Source organism: Dermacentor silvarum, chromosome 11 (assembly GCF_013339745.2).
Source record: "Dermacentor silvarum isolate Dsil-2018 chromosome 11, BIME_Dsil_1.4, whole genome shotgun sequence".
NCBI lineage: Eukaryota > Metazoa > Arthropoda > Arachnida > Ixodida > Ixodidae > Dermacentor > Dermacentor silvarum.
Genome location: NC_051164.1, coordinates 30,396,189 through 30,408,328, shown reverse-complemented (window position 1 = coordinate 30,408,328; position 12,140 = coordinate 30,396,189). Strand labels below are relative to the sequence as shown.

The 12,140-nt window shown below is 45.8% G+C and overlaps 1 protein-coding gene across 1 annotated transcript in view; it reads right to left on the bottom strand.

Annotated features, from left to right (window-relative positions):
• Positions 1-12,140, bottom strand: part of LOC119432487 (ATP-binding cassette sub-family A member 17) — a gene marked incomplete at its 3' end in the record, with an annotated part of 143,240 nt that overhangs the window by 66,248 nt on the left and 64,852 nt on the right. Inside the window, exons 11-12 of the mRNA XM_049658261.1 lie at positions 9,955-10,399; positions 5,344-5,718 (exon numbers count right to left, since the gene is read on the bottom strand). Coding sequence (XP_049514218.1) covers positions 5,344-5,718; positions 9,955-10,399 — 820 coding nt within the window. The remainder of the gene's footprint in view (positions 1-5,343; positions 5,719-9,954; positions 10,400-12,140) is intronic.

Below are 12,140 nucleotides of genomic sequence, written 5' to 3'. Positions count from 1 at the left end.
TTCTCTCTACTGAATAAGCACAGGACTTTTGGATTTACGGTGCGCGCGATATTTATACTTAAGGGCAGTGATAAGTTCGGATGAGAACCGGTGGGGATATTTAGAGTGTTCAGGACTATACTGAGGAATGTATTTGCGCATACTGCTCAAAACAAGCTTCGTAAAGTGACCTATTTGGTCATCGAAATTTATTTTATCTGCGACTAGCGACCGATCGGTGGCGCACACGAAATCGTTAAAGCCAACATAATCACCCCGCTTGAAAGCAAATCGAGAAGATTCACTCTTGCCAGTTAATTCACAAATAAAACATTTCGAGTGCTCCAGGTCGTGACAATATTCCTGCAAAGTTCCTTAAAATTACAAAGGACGTGTAGAGTTTCATCTTGCAGATATTTTTTCTGCAGACTCTTTTAGAAGGTAAAATTCCGCACGACTGGAAGACTGTGAAAGTAACCCCGGTTTTCAAGAAGGGCAACCGCTCAGACCCGTCGAATTATCGGCCTGTATGGCTGACATGCGTTTCATGCAAACTAATGGAACACATCATATATTCCAACGTCACCATTCATCTCGTTAATAATTCTTTCTTTCTCCCCAAGCAGCACGGCTTTCGCCCCGGGTTATCATGTGAAACACAATTATTCGAATTCACTACACACCTGAACTTGAACGTGGATTTGTCTTTTCAGACCGATGTCATTTACATTGATTTTTCCAAGGCATTTGATCGCATAGCTCATCGGCGTCTCATGGCTGAACTCACGTGTCTTAATATTGACCCGCTTATCTTGTCATGGATCAAAATCTTTCTAACAGCACGATCTCAGTTCACAGTCATTGGCGGTAAGCTTTCAACAGCAGCACAAGTAGTATCCGGCGTCCCTCAGGAATCAGTTCTTGGCCCGCTTCTCTTTCTTATCTTCATAAATCACTTGCCATCTGAACTAACGTCATCTATTCGCCTCTTTGCGAATGATTGTGTTGTAAATCGTCAAATCTTAAACAGTAGTGATCAATCATTACTACAACGCGACCTAAACCTAATCGAAACGTGGTGCTTGCGCTGGTTGATGGAGCCTATTGCCTCAAAGCGCAAATGCATGGTCGTTTCACGTAAAAAAAACTCATCTGATCTTTCAGTATTCCCTTAATTCTACAGCTTTATCACATGCTAGCTCTTACCATTGCCTAGGCATCTTCATTAACAGTAAACTGACATGGTCGGAGCATATCTCGAATATTGTAACTGATACCTCAGGGTCGCCAGGTTGCTTAAAAATAACACTAAGTCTGTTGCCTCCCCCCCCAGAAACTAGGAAAATCGCCTTCGAAACCTTCGTTAGGCACAAACTTGAATATGCTTCGCCCATTTGGAGCCTCTACCAAGGTTATTTAATTACTTCTCTCGATTTGGTCCAAAATTGTGCTGCCCGATTTATTTTATCATCACCATTATCTTATATTTATGTCACCTGCAGGACGAAGGCCTCTCCCTGTGATCTCCAATTACCCCTGTCTTGCGGTAGCTGATTCCAACTTGCGCCTGCAAATTTCCTGACTTCATCACCTCACCTAGTTTCCTGCCGTCCTCGACTGCGCTTCCCTTCTCTTGGTATCCATTCTGTTATTCTAACGGTCCACCGGTTATCCATCCTACGCATTACATGGCCTTCCCAGCTCCATTTTTTCAGTTTAATGTCAACTAGAATATTGGCTATCCCTGTTTATTCTCTGATCCACACCGCTCTATTCCTGTCTCTTAGCGTTACGCCTAACATTTTTCGTTCCATCGCTCTTTCTGTGGTCCTTAACTTGTTCTCGAGTTTTTTCTTAACCTCCAAGTTTCTGCCCCTTATTTTAGCACCGGTAGAATGCAATCATTGTAGACTTTTCTTTTCAACGATAGTGGTAAGCTCCCAGTTAGGATTTGGCAATGCCTGCCGCATGCACTTCAACCCAATTTTATTCTTCTGTGAATTTTTTTCTCGTGATCAGGGTTCCCTGTGGGTAATTGACCTACCGTAAAATTCCGAGCAAGTGCCCCCACCCGTGCAAGAGCCCCCCCCCCCCCCCCCCCCCCCCCGCTCCGAACCAGCACTGGCCTGCCACATCCAGTCCACGAAAATGATGGCAAATTCGGCAAATCGCACCGGTGCGCATCGGGCGCCCGGATGAGCCATTTCATCGAATCATGGTCGTACCCGGGCGCCCCAGTGGGCACGCGAATGCATCGGGGCGAACTGCGGCTGGCGGTCTGTAGTTCACGGACCGCCGGCCGACGGCGAGATCTGCCTCTCGCACGGCACAAAGGAGTTCCCTGAGGCACAGCGACGTGACCACTCGGTGACTCAGGAGTGGTCGCGGCTACGCTCTGGCATCGTCGGCAGCTTCACCGCTGCTAATCACTCGCCACCGATATCGTCGCTAGGCCTTTTTCAGTTCACTTCGAATCTGTAGCAAACAGCGCTTCAGTACGAACCGCCGACGCTCCCAAGCAGCAATTTTTGTTACCTTCGTTGCTGCTTTACCCTCTCCTCGCAATAATTTCACACGATCAAGAAAACATGCTGATATTTGCGGCGCCACCAGCTGCGATGCGAGCATGGCCGAGCCGCGGTTCGCTGTCCGCCGTCGGTAGCCATGCACTGCAGCTGAGCTTCACTTGTATCGGAACTCTCATTAGTGCTAAACGTTTCACCGTGGACATGGTTTTTAATAAAGTGAACATTACGCGTCACTTTACTCTCGCGGACATAATTTTGCCTGGAATAGAAGCTGCATAACCAATGTTCGCGTCGCCGGTCGCGGCGACGCGCCGGTGCAGCGTCGATGCGCTTTCTGTAGTTCTTTTGGTGGTTTTGAGTAACGGTGGTGTTGAGAGTGATAAACACCGCTAACAAATCTTTGGCTTAATAAAGTTCATGTTCCATAAAATTTTAATGCTATTCCAACTGCGCTCTTTTTTTTTTTTTTGGCGGGAAAATTTTGTCGTGGCCATCTTGAATTTTGGTGCCGTTCCGGGATAGCGCCCCCCCTAACTTTGCCGGTAATTTCGACTTGCTCGAGGGGGGGCGCTTGCTCGGAATTTTACGGTAGATAAACGTACTCCTTCACAGACTCTAGAGGCTGACTGGCGATCCTGAATTCTTGTTTTCTTGCCACGCTATTTACCATTATCTTTGTCTTGTGCATAATAATCTTCAATCACACTCCTACACTTTCTTGGTTAAGGTCCTGAATCATGTGCTGTAATTCGTCCCCATTGTTGCTGAATAGGACAATGTCATCTGTCAACCGAAGCTTGGTGAGATATTCGCTGTTGATCCTCACTCCAAGCCTTCCCATTCTAAGAGCTTGAATACTTCTAAGCATGCAGTGAATATCATTGGAGAGATTATGTCTCGTTGCCTGACCCCTTTCTTGATAGGTATCCTTCTACTTTTCTTGAGGAGAACCAAGGTTGCTGTGCATTCCGAGTAGATATTTGCCCAGATGTTCACGTATGCATCCTGTACTCTTTGATTACGCAATGCCTCTATGACTGCTGGTATCTCTACTCAATCAAATGCTTTTTCATTATCTATGAAAGCCATATAGAGAGGTTGATTGAACTCCACAGATTTCTCTATTACCTGGTTGATGACATGGATATGACTCATCGTAGAATCTCCCTTCCTGAAGCCAGCCTGTTCTCTTGGTTAGCTGAATTCAAGTGTTGCCCTGATTCTATTGGAAATTATCTTGGTGGATAATTTATACAATACTGAAAGCAAGCTAATGGGTCTATAATTCTTCAATTCTTTAACGTCTCCCTTCTTATGGATGAGTATAATGTTGGCGTTTTTCCAGCTTTCTGGTACACTTGAAGTCGTGAGGTATTGCATATAATGGGCCGCAAGCTTTTCAAGCATTATATCGCCTACATCTTTGAATAAATCGACTGTTATTCCATCTTCTACAGCAGCTTTTTCCTTGGTCATGTCTTTCAAGGCCCTTCTAACTTCATCGCTAGTTACAGAAGGAGTCTCTGAAGCCGATTAATTTCATCCCCTTTAGCAGTAAGATGCAGAATCTCATGACACAGCCTGTGCCATAAGCTATATCACAACATTTCTCTACTTAGTATGCGCACACAATCTTGTTCCACACTGGTTTCTATATAGCATAACATGCGCTAGCCACACATTAACCATCAAATGCAAAGTGACAATCCTAATGATTTCACATGGCATCTAGCTTTGGCTGTTACCACAAAGGTTCTATTCCCTAAGGTCTTCTTCATCAGCGATGCTTTTACTCGGTATCATAGTCCTAGCCATGAATTTATAACAATGTAATGTTGAGCATGTGGAATTGCTTGATCTGCATTGAGGTCAATCTCTAAATACCGTACAAGAACAACCGGGATCGATACAAGCTAACATGGCCGCCATTCCCACAACCCTGTTTGCCCGACGCTCACTATAGCCTCCATCCGGCATGCTCACTACCCGCGACCCACCATGAAACCACCCGGCATGCCTGCTCCCCACCACCCACCCAGTACGAAAGCTAACCACCATAACCGCCCGGCATACCCACTATATTAATCCACCATGATGCTAGGTGCTGGGTTTCGCTATGCCCACCATGTGTCCTTTTCCAATAAGGTATTATTATTATTATTATTATTATTATTATTATTATTATTATTATTATTATTATTATTATTATTATTATTATTATTATTATTATTATGTAGGTTTCATGTAGGTCCGCATGTAGGTTTCTGCCATACAAGCCCACGGAAGGCTTCGGCAGACCTCGCACAATGATATGTACAAATTGATTGATTATAATAAAGATTATTATTATTATTATTATTATTATTATTATTATTATTATTATTATTATTATTATTATTATTATTATTATTATTATTATTATTATTATTATTATTATTATTATTATTATTATTATTATTATGGCCACCTCGTCATATATGATAGTTGGGGCCCGGAGTAAAACTGGTCATAATGGCAGCTTGACCCATCAAAGGTTACCAGCAACTAATACATTATTATTAAAATAATAAATTAATAATAAATTATTATTATTACGATTATTATTTTAGTGATAGAGCAAATTGCGCCTTGGTTTCACAATAAAGAAAAAAGTTGATGTAGGTGCATGGAGCCCCGGCTCCTGCCCCCGCATGTAAAATACACTGCCGGGGCCTCTCGGCGAGCCCACACCGCATCTAACGCTGCGCGCGCCGTCCAGAAAAAGTTCGCCAAGTGAGCACACCACGTACCGGCTGTGCTTAGTGAGTAGGAGCTGAAAGCGTAGTGGACGGCGCACCATAGCACGCTGAAGAGAACGTGGTGAAGGAAATCGAAGACGAAGTGGGCGAAGATGAACTCGGCCCCCGAGATGCCCGTCATCAGCTGCACGTCTCGGGCTCCGCTCAACCGCTCGGCCACCGGAAACGAGGCGTACGCGGCGAAGGCCAGCGAGTAGGTCATGGCCAGCGTCATGGCCCAGTTGAACCAGGACAGGACGCGCGAGACCAAAGCGCCCACAAGACCTCCTATGCTCGTCGTTTCCAGGTACGTGATGGTGACGTTGATCAGCGCCGTCGGCTGCGCCGTCAGAGCTCGCAGCCGTGCCGTGTCCACCAGGTTGACGACCACGGGACTTGCGATGGCGCTCGTAGGGTTGGGCATCATTCGTATGCTGCGCGGACGCAAGTTCAGATATGTGGCTGTCCAAAACGCGGCGTCTGCGACGTGTATCCGCTTCCGCGAGTGTTTTCGTCGCATGTGGTTAGAAAAAGCATAGGCATCGAGATATGTTTCTGTGGATTGCACGAAATAAGGGACATTAAAAATGTCAAGCGCCATCTTATCGACTTGCAGAAAATTGCCATCCGCCATCTCGTCTAGGGCATGGCAAAGCGAAACTGCTCGCTCGACAATAATATAGGGTGTTTTTTTTTTCCTTAGCATTGGCATTCGAGTTACATTTTCAAGAAAACGCGGTTTTATGCATTGAAACATAAAAGTAACTGGAACGCCTAATGCATTTCTTCAGACCCTTTAAAAGTACTACCTAGAAACTGGCGTAGTCCTGAGAATTCATTCTAAGTTGATAAGCCTTGCATACTGACTAGCTACAATTCGTAGATTGAAATATATGTTGGAAAATAAATACCTAAAAGATAATTGGCCTAATTAGGTTAATTATTCGAATAAGCATTTCGATTCATCGCAGAAGTAATAGCCGCCTCATAAAGTAATTTAAATCAAGGGTTAGGAAAATGCCCGAAAAAATTTTAAGTTTGGTGTAGCTAAAAAATACCGTGTATAGCTTTGTATGTACAAAAACAAACGCATAGTTTCTGCTTTTATCCGAGATGTGTGGTGTTCTCACGCCGCTGTTCGCTGGTATATGCGAAGCAAGGGATTCATGGTAACACCGGCAAGAAGGTCAGCTTGTCTTTTTTTTTACAATATACAAAAAGATTAGTTAATGAAATGTAATCTGCATTGTAAACCACAGCCAACGGGGAAGCCGTTTTCCAAATTCCTGCCCAGTGTCCATTTGTTTGTTGCAATGCGTATAAAAAGCCGGTTGCACCTAAATACAAAAAAAAAGAAAAATTCCTTTGTCTATTTTTTTTTCGCACCTCAGCTTCGCATTAATAAGCAGCGCTCAAAGGCATCGCTTCCCCCCTTACGAATAATTATTTAGGACCGTGAATGCCTTATTAGCCTATATGAATCAAACTACTTCTTTTTGAATTTGATGGGAGGGCACTGTTGTATATAGAACGCACTTCGAGCGTTGTAAGCATTTTAAGCATTTTAGCGACTAAAAAAATAATTTTGCAAGTCGAATGAAAAATACCTTCAGGCTTTTGCTGCCCCCATTCTGCTCTGATTATTTTTCAAGACAAAGAAATATTACCAAGTGAAGGTAGCTTCTGCGAATACAGCACGCTGATAGCACAATTCGTATTTTAGTAGTACTGAAAAAAAATTGGAGAAAGCGCTTTGACACGTTAGCCTAAGCATGCAGATGGAGCATTTATTAAGGACATTTATTCACTGGAATCTCTACACACCTTAGCAAAGTAGGTCTAAGCAGGTTTGTCCATACGAGAAAAAAAATTTAACACAGGGTACGACCGCGTTGTAGAGCGCTCTGCAGATTTTCGAATGATTTTGCCACCGGCATACAGATACAGAAAAGGCCCGCGCGAACTAACCTCCACTTGTCGCGACTTCACCGCTCAGCGCGCTGTTGAATCACATGTGCGTTCGTTTCTTTTATCTTTGCTCGCGCGAGATGAGGACGACAACCGATACTTTTTTCTCCGGGGTTGTTCGTCCCGTCCTCTACGATGCACACACCCGTCTTACAGAAGTTGTATCCTCACAAATAGTCACCAATTTCTTCGATGCCATTCGCTTGGGAGATTACTGCTTTACAAGGCAAGAAGGCAATGCCGAAGCACAAAGGTTATATGTATATCGTGCTCTTTTACCAACAGCAGTGGTCGCTGTATAGAGTAGCCACATCGGCCTCCTACAGGAGGCTAGCAAAGACATAGCCTTCTCATTTGAAGTGAACTACACTTGAAATGCGCGAGAACGATGCCTTATAGCGATTGGCACTTTGATCTTTTGGGGTGGCATTGCGTTGGCATTACGCGAACATGTACTTTAAGGGTTCTGTCGTGTCCGTCGTTGTAATCAAAAAACGATCCCGACGAACCGCTAACAATTGCAGGTATAGCAGTATAGCTTACTTGAATGCAGGCATTCCGCGTACAACTAAGCGCTCGTTTTCGCAAGAAAAACCACAAAAACAAGCTTCAAAGTGATGAGCCAACATGATGGATGATAAGGGCTGCGGGCAAACAACGGAAACAGGCTCGACGCGGTCCGTAAGATTAGATTGCAGCTGTTGCAAAGCTTATGCAGCTGCTTGAAAGAGGGTTGACGTCATTCGAAAGCCTTCCAGCCTAGTAACTGCTTCGGTTCATTTTCTAGACTACCCCACTATGGGGTAGTCTAGTAGAGTATATCACACCGATCATAAAGCAGTAGTGAACATTGTTGTGAAGTAAATAATAATAAAGGCCGTGGTTAAAGTTACGTTGTAGTGTGTGAAATATCAAGTGCACCGCAGTCACCGTGAGGGTGGCGTAAAAAGCTTCGCTTTCCAACCACCTTCACAGGGTGGATTGGCGGGCAATTTTTTTGCTTTAATTCTCATGCCAAGCGATCAGATAAAGAGAACATTTTACAATTCACTCTGGCAATTCAAAGACGCGAGTTGCCTTCGTCGAGTCAAAACCGATACAGCCAAGAGTCACAACACTTCCGCACACCGTGGCTGATGATGCCATGCCGCTTGTTTGCGCACCCAAAAAAACATTTCCGCATATTGCAATTACTGCTGCACCGAAGCGGTTACACAGTCGTTCCGCGACGACCTTGTATCAACTGACATCACATATATTTCACGGTGAACGAGCTTTACATCTCCAAATCGTTCCGCAGCACGCGACAGCACCACACTCTAGCGGTGCCCCGCAGGCTCGCAAAAGCCAGAGAGGAGGAAAGGCTCGCCGCGTGCCCCTTCTTCCTCGCCACATGAAAAGGTCTGTATTCCATCGGTGGACGCGCTCGTCGCATGCCTGGTCGCCGCCGTGGAGCACGTCCCATGCGGCACTCCGCCTTCCTCCTCACCCTTTCGCCATACTCTCCTCCTCCTGCACTCATCCTCGCGCTCGCCGTCTTTCACCCCCCGCTGTGCTCGTTGCCTCGGTTACGCTGTGGGATGCCGACGCCCAACGCACGAACGGGCACCGAGGAGCTGGGCTCTAAAACGTTGGCGGTAGTGAGCTTCGAGCCTATATATGAGCCAAGTGTCTTACCTACTGGGCTTAGCCAAGCCTGAACGCGTTCGCTTGCCCTCGAGGCGTTAACTCGAAGGACCGCTCAACGGCGTTCAAGTAGACATTAAACTTTCCCATTCACAGCCTCGGATTTGTTGATAGTCGTGCATTTTTGAAAACTTTTGCACATATATAACCATTTCTTTCTGCAATGCCCCTGAGAATTGTAAGCATGTGTCGTGAATAAATTGATAAACAACGAATAAATAAATAAATGCAATCCTGCGCACTCGTATCCAATGTTTCAGAACTGCTGTTGCGATGTCCTAATTGTGTAACGGATGCTGCGCGTGCATGGCTATCACCTTTTTGGTTTAAAAGTACGCTATCCTTACCTCACGGCGTATTTTAAAAAGCAGAATGGCTATATATATGAAGCAAAGCTTCCCTAACACGATTAGGAAGTATATCAAAGCTTCTCGAACACAGATGACGCGCATGCAAGGTGTACGATGCTGGGATTTAACGTCCGTGTTTTGTCAAGCGCACGCTTGTGCGTATAAATTCCTGAATAAATGACTGAGTTGTTGAGCAGCGTTTGCGCGGTTTTTCCTTGTGCGTCTTCCCTGTGGCGTTGTTTGGTCGTCCTGTGCAAACTTGTGCGCTTGTATTTTGTTCGCGCTGTGCGAAACCATACGAGCTATAGCTCAAGTCAGTGTACCTACGCTAAAAACCGTATGAAAGCGTACTCCTTCCTACTTGGAAACGACGTTCACTGCATTGTTTCGTCGTTATTTCCCTTTTGCACCGTAATCATCATGATCGAACAAGCCCAGAGGCAAGTACAGCACTGTAATATGAAAGGCTTTGTCAAGTTAGATGCCACTTGGCCCCGCACAAGACAAGAGCCTTACAGAGCCTTATTAGGCTTCCTGCATCATGCAGGCTCGCATTAATAATTGTAATTTTCTTTTTCCAAGTTTTTCCTTACTATGTCTTAGGGCAGCCCCATTCGAAAAAAAGAAAAAGTACTGTAACCGAATAAATCGAATCAATATACTCACGTTTTCAGCTTGAACTCGACGATCATGGCGTGATCGTTGATGTAGCTTGAGAAGTCCTCCTCGATAACTTCGTTGAGATCTTTTCGCACGTCTTTTACGGTGACCACGCGGCCGCCTTGAGATTCCACGAGTACCCGCAGGTTTTGACTTACGTTGGTGGCCGGTGACTCGCCAACCACCGTGGTGGATTCCGGGAAATGGGCGCCCATGTTTATTAGGATGTCGAGGCTCCCTTCATGGCTCTCGGCCAACCGACGGCTTAAGCGCGCCGTTGAGGAGCTCCACGTAAAAAGGACCAGCAGAGACAGTGGCACCAGGAAAAACGCTATGAAGAGATCCCAGCTCCGGAAGAGGCTTAAAAGCCGCTTTCTGAAGAGGGCGGCGAATGATCTGGCCATCGTTCTTTGTTTTGTAATTGGCTTGCAGACACCGTCGATATCTTTTCCTGCAAGTTGCACACGGCATTCATTCATTCATTCATTCATTCATTCATTCATTCATTTCAAGTCCCTTGATCATGATAATTCAGACGACATAGAAGAGTCGTTTGTACGGGACAATGTGTAAAACATTTTACTGTTCCAGCTTTTGCATTATTACGTATGAGAGAAACAAATTTGTGTCCAGAAGTCCACAATTACGATTATAAGATATATAAGCCATGCTTATTTCTGTGCTTCACAATGTTAGCTAGGCTATTCAAAAACACGCGGTGGTCTAGAATAGTTGCAGTTGATGCAGTGGCCGATTGCACCGGTTGGACGTGCGTGGTAGATACGAAATAGAAAATGAAGCAGCCTGAAAATGTGGAACACCGACATTATTGCTGTGATCTAGTCTACGGAATACGTACTCCGGAGGAAGGATTATCTGCTCACGTAAATCAGGGTAACAGTATAACATGAAAAAGGCCTAAACGCGATAATTCGCGGCGGTGTACGCTAAACATGTCACATTAGGGTAAGACTTCATCAAACAGCGATACCGGGTGTTCAAGCGAACACTTTAAAAAATGTTTAATGGTTTCCTGTGGCAGATAGCACAATTCCAGTTGTGGGGATGCGCGACTCTCACGCATCTCCTGATGTTGTTTTCCCCGCGTGGCTCCCGTCTCCTGTAATCCGGCTTGGCGGCATGTCTTTACGGTCGGTGTGGTTGCAGCGCACTGCGAAAGATGGCGCGAGTGTCGCGCTGCGAACGGCGGGGTTACTTGGGCGCAAAAGGCCGAAGGCGCTTCCTCTTCGGGTTGGCGGCCGGTGAGCGATGCGGACGTCGCGCGCGTGAGCCGATCCACGTTTCGCGAGACCATCTCGCGCGACTAGGAGCAGGGCGCCGGTATGGATGAACACGGATCGTTCGAACGCGCCACCGTTCGCGTGACCGTACACGTGAACGACTAGGGGATGGTGTCATACCATGGGGCGAACATATTCACTCGCTATCTGGTCCCGGTGAGTCGGACTTGCTTGATTTGTCGCGCGCCCATGTGAATGTTCTATGCGTAGTAACTCGGCTAGCGTGCATTAGTGTATGAAAGGAGCAATAAATGCCCCTTTGTTTATTTGCACTGCTGTGTTGTCGTTCCTTAGTCCCAAGAGCACGCGTGAGACCCCACACAGTTCATGAGCTGATACCCGCCGCGGTGGCTCATTTAGCTAAGGCGTCGCGCTGCTGAGCACGAGGTCGCGGGATCGAATGCCGGCCGCGGCGGCCGCATTTCGATGGAGGCGAAATGCAAAAACGCCCGTATGCTTGCGTTGTAGTGCACGTCAAAGAACCCCAGGTGGTCGAAATTAATCCGTAGCCCTCCACTACGGCGTGCCTCATAATCAGGACTGGTTTTGGCACGCAAAACCCCAGGAAGAAGTTCATGCGCTGGACTACTCGAAGAGTCGGACATCATTACATGCACAAAAAATTTAAATGCATAATAGACAAACTAAGAAATCACTAATTAATGTTTTAACTAATTACCCTATGGCCCATATATTGCAATTTAGAAATTATAGCCGCGCAATTTGCAAGGCGGATCTATATACTTCGAATGAATTCTTAGGATCACAACAGTCTCGAGATACCCGCCGTGGTTGCTCAGTGGCTATGGTGTTGGGCTGCTGAGCACGAGGTCGCGGGATCGAATCCCGGCCACGGTGGCCGCATTTCGATGGGGGCGAAATGCGAAAACA